General features: G+C 41.9%; 1 protein-coding gene across 1 annotated transcript; it reads left to right on the forward strand.

Annotated features, from left to right (window-relative positions):
* Positions 1-1,649: 1,649 nt before the first annotated feature.
* Positions 1,650-13,369, forward strand: adm2a (adrenomedullin 2a). The gene is made up of 3 exons (XM_072673939.1): positions 1,650-1,737; positions 2,060-2,279; positions 9,640-13,369. Exons 2-3 carry the CDS (start codon positions 2,200-2,202, stop codon positions 10,058-10,060), a joined length of 501 nt encoding a protein of 166 aa, XP_072530040.1. The 5' UTR covers positions 1,650-1,737; positions 2,060-2,199; the 3' UTR covers positions 10,061-13,369.
* Positions 13,370-15,465: the final 2,096 nt, after the last annotated feature.

Below are 15,465 nucleotides of genomic sequence, written 5' to 3' on the forward strand. Positions count from 1 at the left end.
TTATTTCCTTGGTTACCTAATTTAGAAATGACCAGGCTTATTGTCCATTGGAATAATGTTTCTTTAAGACATGCTATAAAGAAATTTTGATTTCAGGTCATTTTCATATGGACACTCTTCCAGGCCATGCAGCATCCTACCATCTCTCCACATTGCAGTGTTGTTGCGTAGTTCTTTAACCTTTGTTTAAGCTTGGCACAATATTTACTTTAGCCTATCATACTTAAGATCACATTGAAAATCTAGATATTGAAACAGAGAGGTATTCAGGATTTCAGCAATATTTCAAGGTAAATACTCCCATTAAGAACAAGTGTGAGCTTTTTATAGATTGAAGCTGAGCTACAGGAAGAGATGACAGAAGAGTCTCAGTTCTGATCTGCAGGAGGAAATAGATAGCAAGAGGTGCCATTGTGGTGTCTTTTTTGCAAGTCATTAAGGTGATGCACTGTGTTAGTGTCTGCTTGATCCATATGGTGCTTGATCCATATGCTTTATTCAAATCTTTATATTTTTTAAGCTAAATGAAGTTAGTAAACATTTGGTTCAGTCTCGTGGAGTCCCACAGGGTTCTATTTTAGAGCCAATAAAACTGATGTTAAATGTGTTAAATGCCATTAATTCAGTTATGAGGGTGAAGAACTGAACTGTAGGCTTAGTTAGTTAATTAGTTAGTTAATTGTTATTTGAGTGATGCCATAAAAGATCCACTTTTGGTTCAGTAAAGAACCTATTTTTGTGTGTGTGAAGAACCTTTGCAGCATATGATGGTTCTTTAGACCTTTAAAGGGTTCTTCACACTTACATACTGCATCTCTATTATACAAGCATTAGTGGTTCCTCTATGGCACAGTGTAAGTTTCCCTTTGACCAGAAATGTTCAGAGTAGCAGAGGAATCTGTCTCTACACTGAAAGGCATATGAATGAATATAACGGCTCAGCAGGGCTCAATGTGGGTGGGTCTTGTCCTTCTTTGAGTTCTGGGGAAGCTGAGTGGTCCACCAGGATCCTTATCCTCCCCCAACACTCACTCTTACAGCTATAGATAATGACCTAGGGCACGGCGTAGTCTGTTTCTACAGAAATTCAGTCGATCAAACTGGGAGAATTGTGAGTACAATGCACACATTCTGCCTTGGGTGTATTGTTGATCACTGTGGCTAACTAGCTCATCTCCATATAAAGTATGGTGACAGCTTAGTGTGCTAATAATAGTGTGCCCCTGTAATGCTGCCACCGTTCTGAAGCATGTCAGCCATACAAAAGGTTCCTCCTCAAAAAGTATCAAACGGGAGTGACTGGATATCTGCACGCATGCTGACTGTATGAACATGATGCAGTCTGGCCTCAACCTCACCTGCCACTGTCCACCTGAACAGACCCTCTCCTACTTCCCAGACTACAGCCCAAGCTTAGTCCTGTACACACATACAACAGAGGGGAAGCTCTAACTGAGGGTATAAGCGCTCCTGCAAACTCCATCCACGCTCCGCCCATTTTGGGGGTTAGAGTAAATTCTATTACTAATGAATATCGTATCTTAGTACCTTTGAAGTAGTGTGTAAAGGCTCCGCCCACTCCCTATTTAAGGAGCAAATGTCAGCCTGCCCCAGACTTCAGCACTTTGCTTTGGACTGGCACGTTTGTGGTCGTAGGACAAAAAGGAGAAAGGAGAGGGGGAAAACCTCCAGAAGCCTGTTTTACACACGGGACGATACATCTCACCTGATACAAAGGTTAGTGTACCGCTCAGTACACTTTAATAACACTTTAATAATACATATATACATGCATAAAGATGTATACGTTTATTATTATTATTATTATTATTATTATTATTATCTAGCCACCAAATAACACGAGGGGAAACGTATAGACTTATGGCCTTGTCTAGGAGCGCAGTGGAAGACACGGGTGGGGGTGGGTGGGGGGTGGGGGCGATCTAATTAAGCCAAATTTGTATGTGTTGTCATGCAGCCTTGCCTGGCATACACTGAACTGGGGAAACGTGCCCATAACAGTTGTCATCTGAGCTGATTTTCCTTTTCCTTCTTAAAGGTGGGCGTCCTCAGACCGGACTGCTGTCCAGCAACTACTTGGAGCTTTTCTCCGGCAGGGAGTGCGCGCGCGTGTCCTCCAGGTGCTTTGTGCAGGCCCCCTGCTGCCCGGGGGGTGTGTGAGAGGGAGCGTGGCCCACCATGAAGGCTCTTCTCCCGCTAAGTCTGTATTGCATCAGCCTGCTCTCGCTCCAGCTCCAGGCGCTTCCTGTGGGCGACAGGTAGGAATGCTAACCACTGCTCCTGTTTCTTCTGTAAAGAGTAGCAGTAGCCTGTGTTATGGGTTAAATCCGCTCACGAGATCCCTGCGGATCCACAAGGAGGAAGAGAAGGGGCTTTAAGGAGAGAGGGAATGGTTCAGGAGCCGGCGGTTCCTAAGGCACTTCAGTGCTCTCGCAGGAGATGAAGTGGGTCGTGTTGGCGGGATCGAGTGAATGCTGTCGGTTGCTGGTTAACTTGGACTGTTTCTTTTTCCGAGGTTTGGGGGTCTCCCCGGCGCTCGCGCTGTCTGTTCAAACTTCCCACCTGTTGGAAAACTAGTCAGGAAAAGTTTTAGAAAGTTGGGTTACTGATTTTCTGTTGGTAGTAATTTGGTCTCTGTGGACGATGCCGGGTGTCGCTGAGTGAGAGGCTGAGGTGGTCACGGGCTGAGCGGTGGGAGTGAGAGAGTGAGAGAGTGAGCGAGTGAGACGTGCCGGTAGAAACGCGCGCGCCTCTCCGTCCAAACCTGCTCTCGCCTGCATAGCGGGGGGAAAGCCTGCTGAGGTAGAAGAGGCCACCTGGGTTTTACCATTCCCAAATTTTGACTTGGGTTACTGGTATATTCTTCAAATGTTGGCTCATCTTCAAATAATTACTTTTCTGTGTCAAAATAGTGACTTTTTTCTCGGGATTTTGGCCAAGTATCTCGAAATAATGACTTTGTCCCGAAATAGTGCCAGGCTATTGTTTGGAAATACCCACTGTTGAAAAAGGCTGTTGACTTATTGTCAAGAAAGTCAGTAAGTAATACTTTTAAAAATAATATAAGAAATTGAGATTGAAGGTATTTTTTTAAGTTTTAAAAAATAATATTTTGACATAGTAAAGCATCGTTTGTTTGCAAAAGAAGTCAGTATTGACATGTAGCCAAGTATTGCAACATACAGTGTCATTAAATCGAGATACTAAGTCAGAAATAAGTCAGTTTTGACACACTGCTGATACAAAAATGCTTTTTTAATTTTCCAGCATATTTGAAGACAATATGTATTTCTTTGCAGTCATAGAAAACAATATGTTTCTACAAAAAAACAAAAACAAAATATAAATATATAATAAAATAAATAATTTAATTAATAATTTATAATAATTTCCTGCTGAAATCACTTTATAATTGATCAAGCTGTTTCCTGTCGCCTTTGCTGATTCACTGTGCTCTTAAGAATTAGCTGGACAAAAAAACAAAAATCCATTTTTAAACTGGAAAAAACATGTTTCACCTATCACCTCATAACCTAGAGTCCCTGAATCTTATCTGCGTATGAAGTAGCAGGAGCACACACTTCATTTCATTAGTTATCATTTTGTCTTTTCTTTTCTCTGTGGCTGCATTTCTCTCACAACTGATTCGTACAGAGTTTACTGTTAATTAAACTGCACTGCAGCGCCTTTTCAGCTTTATAGACTGAGAGTGAGTCCGTCTCACCTTTAAAGGGCAGGGGCTAATGGGAACGCTTTGCCTAGCCTAGTTTACCTTGGAGGTACGTAACTGCAGGTGGGAAACGGTTCTCTGGACTGAAATATTAATTAATAAACCTTTCATATTGTGAAGTGTGACTTTTGTTCTCCTCTGCTCAGGTGGCCAAACTAGTTCTCTCAGTTGTGACTACCCTGTAAAGGATTGCTTTATGTGGACTTATATATGAGCTCGAACGTTTTGACACATTCCCACATGAGACATTGACTAATGGAGTAATCAGTTATTAATATGGCTGAACAAGGGCAGGTAGGAAGACTATATTACATGTGCTGTGTGTAAACCGGCAGTTTAATGAAAGTGGCAAAGGTGCAGTGCCTGTGTGCCCTCTTCTGGCTGAGAGATATTGTGCTCATGTGTCTTGGTTTCAGATGTACTTTCATGTTAATCTTTCACCAAGATACTTTCTTGCTTCCCTGGACGTGTGTGTGTGTGTGTATATATATATATATATATATATATATATATATATATATATATATATATATATATATTCATATTCATATTCACAATAAATAATGCTTCTAAGAATGACTTTAACTGCTAACAGTAACTTTTAAGGTCAGTTTAAAACCACTCCTAGCAAATTACATGGGCCTTGAATGTTTGCGGACTGGCACGAACTTGTGATGAGTAAACATCCTTTCTCTTCATTGTGACTGGGCATATGCAGAATGCTATATAAAGTAAAGAACCTGTAGTATGAGTTGGCAGAATGGACATGGATGACTCAGTACTATTCCTGAAAAAGAATTGCTCTGATTTTGCCATATTTGTATTAGCCTATAGTTTTATACCTCAGGGTTTAAAATGAGAGGACATGAGTAAATGCCTCCCTCTACATGTAAGTGAAGCAGACTTCATACATTACCAAGATCACCAAGAAGCCTAGTGCCCCCATGGTACACTTTTGTAGCACCTGGGAGGTTCTTCGAGTGCTGCCATAGGAGAGTCACTATGGTTGTAACAGAGTTGCATGTGTGTGTGTGTGTGTGTGTGTGTGTGTGTGTGAAGAAGCTTCACATGGACCTTACAAACATGGTTCTATACTGAACTAAAAGTGATTCTTCTATGGCATCGCTCAACCATTTGAAGCATGTTTATTTTTTAAGACTCGGGTCCGAAAGCTAAGAAGAGATGCGTGCAGACACTGTAACAGCATGTCAGTGGAATGCACAGTGTGCTTCGATGAGCGGGAATATCCACGAATGGAAGACTGAATGTCCTGTTCGTGTAGAGAAAGTGGGGTGTAGGAGGCATTCCCAGAATTCTCTTCTGTGCTTCTTACTTTGTAGGAAAGGGAATACAAAGCCTGCCACGTGCTTTGGTCTTTCACACGTTCTTTTAAATGCAGTTTCTGAAGATATATTATGTCCTCCATTTTTGTTCTTTCATCTTTTCCTTTGGTTGAATCTGCCATTTGGTAAAAAGCTAAATCTTCCTAATCTTAGGAAACACCCCCCCCCCCACGTAACATCCAGTCCCCTAGTTCTCTGATCTGTCTGAAGGATAGAGATCCACTTTAAAGATGGTTGTTCTAGAGCTGTAAAAGTGTAACTGTCTGTGAAAGTTGGCCTGCTAGGCAGCTCTGTCTGCCTTGCGTAACATATTGAGGTTTGCGAGTGAAGATGTGGAAGCTGGAGCCAAGCAACAAGTTGAAAGTGAGGGTGTATATCTTAGTTTGCTGGATTGCTGGTCTGCCATGACTGAAATTCGCCTCATGCGGTTGCTGCCTGCTGTGACTGACATGGGTCTGACTGTGGGTGGATGCCTTTCGTGTGCCAAGGTCAACAATGCGTGTGTATCTGTTGACTGAAAAGATGTCATTTTATGACTTTCACAAAGCATCATTAACAGTTTAGTTAACCTGTGCTGAAATAACCTAGAGTAACGTCAAACGGTGTCTAAAATCAATATTTACTACACTCTGAGGTCAAGGGTATTGTTTGTCTTGTGACAGAACAGCTTAAGCCATGATGTTTTTAGCAGGGTTTGTTCAGTAGGATGAGATGATGAAAGGTCAAAAGACATTGCCACTCTGTACAGTTAGTCACATTCTAGCTAATGTAGGTTAGTGACTTTAATGTGATTCTGAAAGCATTCGTTAAGAACAGAACGTAAGTATTTTTTTGGACTGATGGAGGTTCATGGCACTCAGAAGTGAGTTTAAAATACAGATTTCCAAAGCTTTTTTGGGTAACTTTGAGTAGGACTCTGGTCTGGTGAAGGAAGTAGAGTTGTAGAGTCCTCTCTCTCCCTGTTTTACAGCATAAATACGTTTCACACTGGTCTAGGGGTCATTATAGCCAGGGCCAAGCCATGTGGGTAGACGAAATATTCAGCAGCCAGGCAGAATTCCACTGTGGATTAGCGGCTAAGACCTACATTCCACTCTCTTCGTCCCCAGTGCAAAGGCTTCTGTTCAACACAGAAACCCAGGCATGGCAAGAGGTCTGGACCGCAAAACAAGAGGCCAGGCTTTTACTTAGACACTGTGCAAGACATGCTTTCTCACATATAGGGACAACTATGAGAGGCTCTTATTAGTCTTTTGGTTCTAAAGAACTTTTATGGCAGTGTCTTTCATAGTCAAAGAAAAAGCATAAGACCATGTCCATTATTCAGTTCTTAATCATACTGCGCAAACTATTGAGACTTGGCAACCATTTGCTTAAGCATATCTTGTGGTGTCCCACAGGGTTCTATTGTAGGGCCTATGAACTTGATGTTAATTATGACAGTACTATAGATATTAGAGTGAAGAACTGAGGTGTAGGCTTACATACAGGGTCTTGAGGTTTACGTTAACGTCTTTCAATAAACTAGTTCAAAAACATTTTCTAGTCTTACCTATTAAACACACATAGGTTAATGCAGCTATTCTTCTCTTCCTATGGATACAAGAGACTCACCTTTAGCCGTAGCTAACAAGGACCACCATACGCAAGTTCCAACAAATCACCTTTCCTCACTTGATTTCTCCATCCAAACAATAAGGACACTGTTTACTGGTGGGTGGGAGCATGTGGCTTGCTGTATTTAGATGGATTAAACTGGCCATTGTAAACCCCGTCCCTCCCTGAGCAATCAGGTAACACACGCCTGGCTCCTGATTCTGGCTCTCAAGTCTCAAGTCCTAGGAGGGGCAGTTATGAGAGTGGCAGACTCTCATAACTGTTTCATGTTTCAGTTTTTTGGTTTTTTTTTTTCCTCCATCCGCTCCGATGGATGTCCAAGTCCAGACTAGCTTATTGTATGGTACGTCTGCGGTAAACAGTGTGGAATCCAGAAGTGGACAGTTCTCAAAGACTAAGTGTTTTGCTGTTGGCATAGAAATATTTTTTTAAAGATGGCTTTACCAGTTCGTATACAACAGTGTGGAAAGTTCTACATCTCTTAGGAAATTTTCTACATCTTACAAAGCTGTTAAGAGAATTGTTTTAGACGTTCCTAAGTTTCCAATTGCTTGAGCTTTACCTCTTGTAGAAATGTAGAATAGGATAGGAAAGGAGATGGTAAAAAATATCTCATGGTAACTGGAGAAGACCATTAGCTGAGTGACTCATGGTCACATTTTTGGTCAAAGACCGCAAAGTACAGTATTAGTAGCCCAGCTGGTAGCCTCAAACTAACACACGTTAATGTTTGCCTTCAAAAGTTTCCATGTGTCAACTTGTCCACTTAGAATAGACGCAAATAACAAAGCTTCACACTGCTAGTTGAGAGGCACAGCTGGGTGTGTGACCCGTGTGAGCAGGTGATCCCTCTCTCAGACAATGGTCTCCGAGAGTGAGGGCTAATTAAATGCCAGATACCCTTACTTTTTTCCACTTGAGCTACTAATTCTCTTGAGCAGTTGTACCCTATAGACATCACAGGGTTTCCTTGGCAGCTTGCCATCCCCAGTCGAGATGAGAGTTTAGCAGCCGTCGGATGAAGATTTACAAGGGACATGTTTCATCGCAGCACATTTAAAATGCACTTAAAGAGTGGGGCTTGTGTCAATGCACGTGCCTACCAATGCGCAGTCAAATGAAACAAACAATAATGGCACATCAGCCATGATGAAACATGTTACAGTTATGAACCTGGTCACTGTGATTCAGCAGAGAGTTGTTTTTTTGTACCTCTCCTCTGGTTCTGCGGGGGAAGGCTTTTCAGAGACTGGCAAATGAAGTTTCTGCATGAACGTTTCCCATTATGTTGTAGATGGATTGGGTTTCCCAATGCAGGTGGCAATTTTCTCCGCTGAATGCTTTACACAAAGCAGAAATCCACCAGAACCACAGATCAAATTTCCTTGTGGTTTGCGAAAGGTAATTGAGAAAATTTTATGCTTCAACAACCTTGCTTATTATAAGAAGGCTGAAAGCGTACTGAAGGTAATCCAGCCAATTTGAGGCAAAGCAGAGCAGGCTGACACAGCCGATTGCTTTAATATTTTCTCACAGGTAACATAAAATGAACGGTTGGACTGTGTTCTTCTCAAGGAGATGTCCAGCTTCTGAAATCACACCCTCTATGTCCCACCAAATGGTCAGTCAAGTCATTTGCATCACGTTTCACATTAGTCGCTTTTCAAGTCTGCCTTTGCTATCAGCAAATATCATTGATGCTAATGCTGATCAAAGCACATCTGGAGTAAGGAGAACACAGTTCAAGCTGCTTCAGTCAGGCCGATGGATCAGTTTCACCCAAGGTGGTCTGAGTGGAAGACTTTTAGGAATTTAGGAAACGTTGATGATTACTGATGGCTCTCCAGGAAAGGCGAAAGCGCAACAAGGAATGAGGTAGATGAGGAGATTAGCTCTTCTTAAGCTTCTAAACTGAGGGCCAGGGACCTTCTGGATCAAGCTCAAAGAGAAACGAAGCATCGCTGCATGAGCTTTGTGATCATACAAAGCCTGTGAGATGTGATGCTCAGTTGAGGAAGGATATCTGTCTTGTGAATTATGCTAATTCAGGGATTATAACTGGCTTTAGGAATAACTGATCAGATCCACAGATAAGATTGACTGTGCTGTGGTGCTTGCTGTGATGAAATGTGGAACTCTTGAAAATGCAACCCCAACAACAGTGACCTCAAACACCAAGTTTCTCAAATTAAAAAAATAAACTTTCCCCTTATTTAGCGTAGTTTTTTTTCAGGCTTCGTCTATTACCATATGTCCAAGTCATCGAAATGTGCATGGTAAATGTTTTGCCTATTGTTTTAATTGATAGACATGTCACAATTAGTTGTTGAGAGAGAAGAAGAGAACCTTGGAGATAGAAAATTATTATTTTGGCATGGCATAACCACCAGGTGCCATTTTGGGTAGAGTGAAAATGACTAATGCCTTAGCATGAACCTGCCATGTGGCAGAGACCTGAACTAGTGTCCAGAGCAAACACAGCATAATGGCTGTGGGCAAATTGCAGGGGCCGAGTCCGAAAATCCAGTGTTACCATCAAACAGAGAGCAGATGGCTACTACATGAAGAGCAGTATAAATTTGAAGTGTTTGCTGTACTCTCTGTCCTAGAGAGCCATACTCTTGGCTGAGCGCTGGCCGCAAATACACACGGGTTCGCTTCAGAGTTTGTTCCCAGTGGATGCTCTGTTTGTTTTTAACAAAGAGTACATTTAGTAGCCATTAGAAATTAATGGATACATTCATTTTCATAGACTAAATATTTGCAGTTGACCTCTAACTCCACACAGTGCTTTAGACCATTCATTTTCTGAATACACCAACATGACTTGCCTACCCCCTGATGAAAGAGCTCTGTCACTTCAACATTGTTGACTCCTGATCTGATCCAGTGGCCCATTTAACCCATTTCTGTTTCTGTTCTCTACAGGTTGGACTTCATGACAAGGCTGCATCAGCTGAAAGAAGGAAGCCTTGTCTCCCCAGATTCTGATCCGGGCTCTGTTGATCCCACAGCTGGCCCAGCTGTAGCTTTGGATAGAACTGCTTTATGGAGAGCCCTACTGATCAGAAATCCACCTGCACCATTTGAGGATCCAAAAGCTAGGCCTTTAGAAGGAGCATCCTCTGGACAAGGGGAGGAGCCGGACCAGAGAGGCTCAAGAAGTCGTCGTCATGCCTACATACGCAGTCAACATCACCAGCACCATGGCCAGCTGATGCGTGTAGGGTGTGTCCTGGGCACCTGCCAAGTGCAGAACCTCAGTCACCGCCTCTACCAGCTAGTGGGCCAGACTGGGCGTGAAGACTCCTCTCCAGTAAACCCTCGCAGTCCACATAGTTATGGATGAGATGGATGTTGGTCTAAACTGCCAGCAAACCCCAGCATAAACAGCATTATTTACATCTGTTCTGCCTCTTTTTTTTTGCTGATTGCCCTTACCTTAGATATTGATGTACAGCTTCACATTTCTCCTGCTTTGTGCCTTGAGTTTTTTGGAGAATATCCAGTGCCTTTTTTTGGTGAGGAAGGATCTTATGTTACTGACAAGGCTAAAAGTCTTTTAGTCTCTGCCCTCAAAACATGGACTTTCACTTTGGATTTGAATAGTTGTTTGCTCAGTGGTCCTCAAAAGGCGAAAAGAGTTTTTTGACATTGTAATCCCTGGTCTTCACTGCCTTACAATGCCATTCCAGACTCTGATCTCTGGGCTACAATACTGAACTACCTACAGAACACAAGGCGGCCCCACTTAAGGCTGTTAACTTCTACACCGCTGATCAAACCCTCTAAGCCTTTAATGTGGATTTGATCCAGGAGTGAGATGGGATTTCTGTCAGATCAATGTCAATGCATTCCACAAGAGACTGGTTTTGAACCCTCTCACCTCCTCCCGTCCAACCCACACCATTGCACAAGGAGCAAGGAACCCCCCAAAAGACAGCATGGCAGAGCAATGACCATGTTGAGTACATAAGACAGAGCTTTTGAGTTCCAGACCACCGGCAAGCGACCTTGCAGCTCACAGTCACCCACCAACCTCACCTATTCAGCACTCTCAGGCTTGATCGGTTTTACTTATGAGGACAAGTCCGACAGGTGATAGCTCAGCTATGAAGGTTTACACGTTGGTTTTATTTGATGGAAAATTGTTTGTTGGGGGGGAAGCTTCTGTGCCATTTTGTCCTTATATAAAGGTATATTTTATATACATTACATTGAATATAACAAAAGTAGCGTGTGTGCTGTAACACACGATAATACTAAACATGGATTATCACAGCTGTGGCCCAACTGAATAAGTCTTCTCAATATCCATAAAACAGTGAGGGCTACTTAATGAGTAGGTTTTAATCCCTTCAGTTCTTTCCCACTACAATAGCCCTAGAATCCTACTGGGGTTAGCTTTATAAACAAGAGGAAGGCCTTTTCCCAAAAAATCCTAACAGGTGATTAAAAACACACACTCATGCACATAAGCACACACAGTGCACTTAACCCCTATACTGAGTCTTAATGTTCACAGCTGTACAACATAGAAATAACATATTTCTGGACTTCAGTGATTTAGAATGGCCTCTTAAACATAAGCAAATCTCTTTTGTCCTAACTACCATGCATGCAAGAGCAGGCTCAGCAGATTCTGACCTCTATTGTTGCACTAATTAAAGATTATAAAATTATAGTTCTACCAGAATTTTAGACAGAGCATGCCAAATTTGTTAGTACCGTGCAGTGCCATACATGCCCCAGAAACACTCTAAATGCTTGGTGTGTATTTTAAGGATTCCCTTTTCTCATAATGATTGTGTCTGAATTCGTGGGCGGGTGCTGGCCCCGAAAATACCCCGCCAGTGCCTTTCGGGCGTAAAAAAACAGACCTGAAAATAACCAGAGGCTGATGCCATGGCTCGCCATCGCTTAAACAAATACATAGCCGAATGCTTTAAGCCACGTGAAGTGTTGAGGAAATAACAGTCCGAATAATCCCACAAGCCAACTGCAATGTCAAACAGCTTACTCACTGCCCCTGGCCTTGGATTAGTGTTTCCACAAAGAGCTGTCACTTGAGTACCATATCGTCGCGGTCATGCAAAAAAAGAAGCGTTTCTCACTTTTTGACATAATGTGAATCTGCCAGTTGTCTGTCTTCACATTGTGCCAAAATGTCATGGTGAATGGACCAATAGAAATGCTCCAAAATGACTTGGAATAAACTACCTTTTTACCCTGACTTCCATTTAAGGTTAAGAAGCTGTCATTTTGGAGATTGGAGGTTTTTGCATGGCAGCAACGATACGCTACCGATGATGATGTATGTTACTTAGCCAGTCCAGCTCAGTCCAACTTAACCATTGTCATGGGCTTTATTCTCGTTCTGCACAGCTTTTCTAATCATTCCAAAAGGCAGAGAATCTACCAAAACCTGACGATACTTGACACTTACGTTATTCGCTTGATTTGATTCATACTGTAATTGACTTTTCTCTCTCTCTTTTTTTTAAATCATTGATCACTTCTTCCTAATTTGCCCGTGTATCTTAGAAGGGGAAGTATTTGCTTTGGTCAGTGACTTTAGTTCTATTTAGTTCTATGATGATCCTAAGGGCTTGCTCTAGCTATAATCCTGCCTTTGTGCTTTCGGGCTGATCTGAAAAACACACCCCATTTTCTTCTGCTGTAATCAATACTATATCCATGTCTCGTGACTGATCATTAAAATGCTTTTGAAATGCCGAGAACGTGGTGAATCTCTGTACTTTTTAAAGAGCCTAACGCAAAAGTGTGTGTGCACAAAGACTGCTTTAATCCATCCTGCAAACTACGACCACAAGCCTGTTTTTTTTTCTTCCTTTTTTTTTTCCTTTGTTGTTATGTTTATATCTATTTATTTATTTTGGACTACTTGCTGTAAAATGCGTGGTGACATGGGGTTTTAACGTAATCGCTGCGTCACTGCCTGACCCTGATCATTCCTTGTGTATGTCTGTGTTTGTGTGAAAACTGGGCCCACCTCTTGTAGCGGCTTATTTGTGGGACCTTTGCCCTCTCAGCAAAGCCTCCATTCTTGATTGGCAGGAGAAACATTTTGCCTCAGTTGCCCACACTGCTGTCGTAAACTGCTAGTTGCCTGTGGTCTTAGCCATGTGAATTTGTGCAGGACTTTTGAGGGACTTTTAAAGATTATGAATGATGTCCATTAGAGGCAGAGAGTGTGGTATTACGTAGATTCTACAGACACATGGGCCACGGCCACACTCCAGACTAGCATTTCACCGTGTTACTAAAGGTCAGTTGGTGTTGAAACCACAACATGAAGCACTTTATAGCAGGAATCTATCTTTATTTATGTCCTAACTTGAACTAAATTATGTCTATGAAACTTGAGTTGTGTTTAGTAAGTGTAACAAGCCTCTGTGTGAATGTATTATAAAGGATGTTGGAGAAAAGAAAACGTAAAAGGAGTCATGGTTATGTACCTGTACACTTTGTGAATATTATTAGCTATACTATTTAAGTCCTGTATTTATGTATTTGTATGTTGCCAAAGACTTTATTTATCACTTGCAATTTTCTTACGGTAGAGCATTCTTGAAGGAAGCCTTCCATTTAGTTACAGTGTGTTCACCATCGTAATGTTCTTCTAATTCTATGTCAAATAAAGCACTGTACTGTAGAAAGATAATATAATGTGTGTCCCTCTCATTTGAACGCTTTTAAATGAATTTTCAGTCTGTGAATGAATCCTGAAAACAAGTCAAATGCAATACTTCAGTGCTGCTCTACTCGATTTTTAATCTTTACAGACCATAACAAAAACCCTGAATATTTTACTACTAAGCTCTTAGACCCAGAATGTAATGTAATCACACAGTTTTGTCACTCTTAAATCTACAGTACCTTATTAGTTTTATAGGCCCCACAACTGAACCCTGTGGGACTCCATATAATGAGTCTGAGCTAAGCTGAGGTGTTGGAAGCAGCAAAAACATCCCACCATACAAATCTGAATGACTTTGACAGGGGCCAAGTTGTGACAGCTAGAGCATCTCCAAAAGGGCAGGTCCTGGTAGACAAAAGTTTGCGGACACCTCTTCTAAAGAATGCATTCAGCTACTTTAAGTTGCACCTATTGCTGACACAGATGTGCAAATGCACACAGACAGCTTGTCTAGAACCTGTAAAGAAGTAGTGCTGATAGAATAGGACTCGCTGGAGAAGATAAACATGTCCACAATTGTGAACTAGAGGAGAGGGGTATAAAGGCCCCCATCATTTAGCTGTGAAGCAGTGGAACTGTGTCATCTAAAATGACTGCACGCCATCCAATACCTTTATGATGAATTGGGAAGTTGGGGATGAGGTGAGAGGGGTGATCATCCAACATCCTGACCTCACTAACGCTCTTGTCGCTGGATGCAATCAAATCTTCACAGCAATTAAAGCTTCAAAATCTAATAGAAAGCCTTCTCAGGACAGTAAAAACAGTTACCCCAACAAAAGCAGGAAACACTATTTTTCAGTACCCTTGATTTCAGAAGAAACAATAAATAAACGATACAATACATTTGTCCATATAGTATACTTACCAAAAGTGCTCTGAATAAGGAATATCAGTGAACCAGCTACACGGTCATGGGCAAGGCTCATTGACCCATGGAGGCCCCACCTTGCAACTTTCAGGACTTACAGGATCTGCTGCTAACACCTTGGTGCCAAATACCACAGGACACCTTCAGAGGTTTTGTGGGGTCCATGCCTCGATGGGGCAGATCTGTTTTGGTGGCATGAAGGGGACCTACACAGTATTAGGCAGGTGGTTTTAATGTTATAGCTGATCTGTCTGAAAATAAAAATTGAATGAATTAATTAATACTGAATTGCAGTCTTTAGGCATACTTACGATTTTGCCATAAAAATGAATCTGTAGGACACAGTGATGATGACAGCAGCCTGTATTGCTTACCCTATACCCCACACCAACAACATCACCCTGAATTCTCGGTAGAAAGGAGAAATACAGGGAAAGCGGATGTCTGGACATCAGACACAAGTTAGTCATTAAACCAGACAAATATGTTTGCAGTGCAGCTGTATGTGCTGGAGAGCAGGCCATTTAAACACATATGAGCATGTAGAAGGAGTTGGGGGGGCGTAATGGGTAGGAGGTGGAGGCATCTCAGGTGGCTTTCAGAGAGTATTAATAAGTGACTACCAGCAGAGTCACACGGTCACACGACTTTCCACTGCCACTCTAGAAAAAGCGGGGCAGATGGAAAGGAGGTGGGTCTGTAGCCTGACTCACTGTGATGGTGGGGTGACTTACTATCCACTGTCTCTCACTGGCTAGAGATAGAGGCCATAGAAGCCTTCCATTAGACTGCATTTACAACATTGCCAAAGGTCCTAATGTCTGCAAAAGGTTCGGGCGCCCTTGGCCAAATGCCACTTTTTTTTAAAAATAAGAAGCAGTAAACACAGCTGCTGTAGCTAATCCAACATTACAAATATATATTTTCAGTAAATTCTAATGCAAAGTTTTCTTTCATGAAAACAAATATTGTAGAAAATCAATGTGACCTGTTCAAATGTTTGGACACCCTAAGCATTGCAAAGTTTTAGTTCGTCATTAGCAAATCAGGCCTGAGGCATGTCACCAACTGTAATTAGTAACTGTCAGCTGAGTCAAATTTTCAAAGCTTTATAGACTCAGCAACCATAGGATCCTCTAAGCAATCACAAAACTGATCAATC

Source organism: Salminus brasiliensis, chromosome 2 (assembly GCF_030463535.1).
Source record: "Salminus brasiliensis chromosome 2, fSalBra1.hap2, whole genome shotgun sequence".
In the NCBI taxonomy this organism is placed as follows: Eukaryota; Metazoa; Chordata; class Actinopteri; order Characiformes; family Bryconidae; genus Salminus; species Salminus brasiliensis.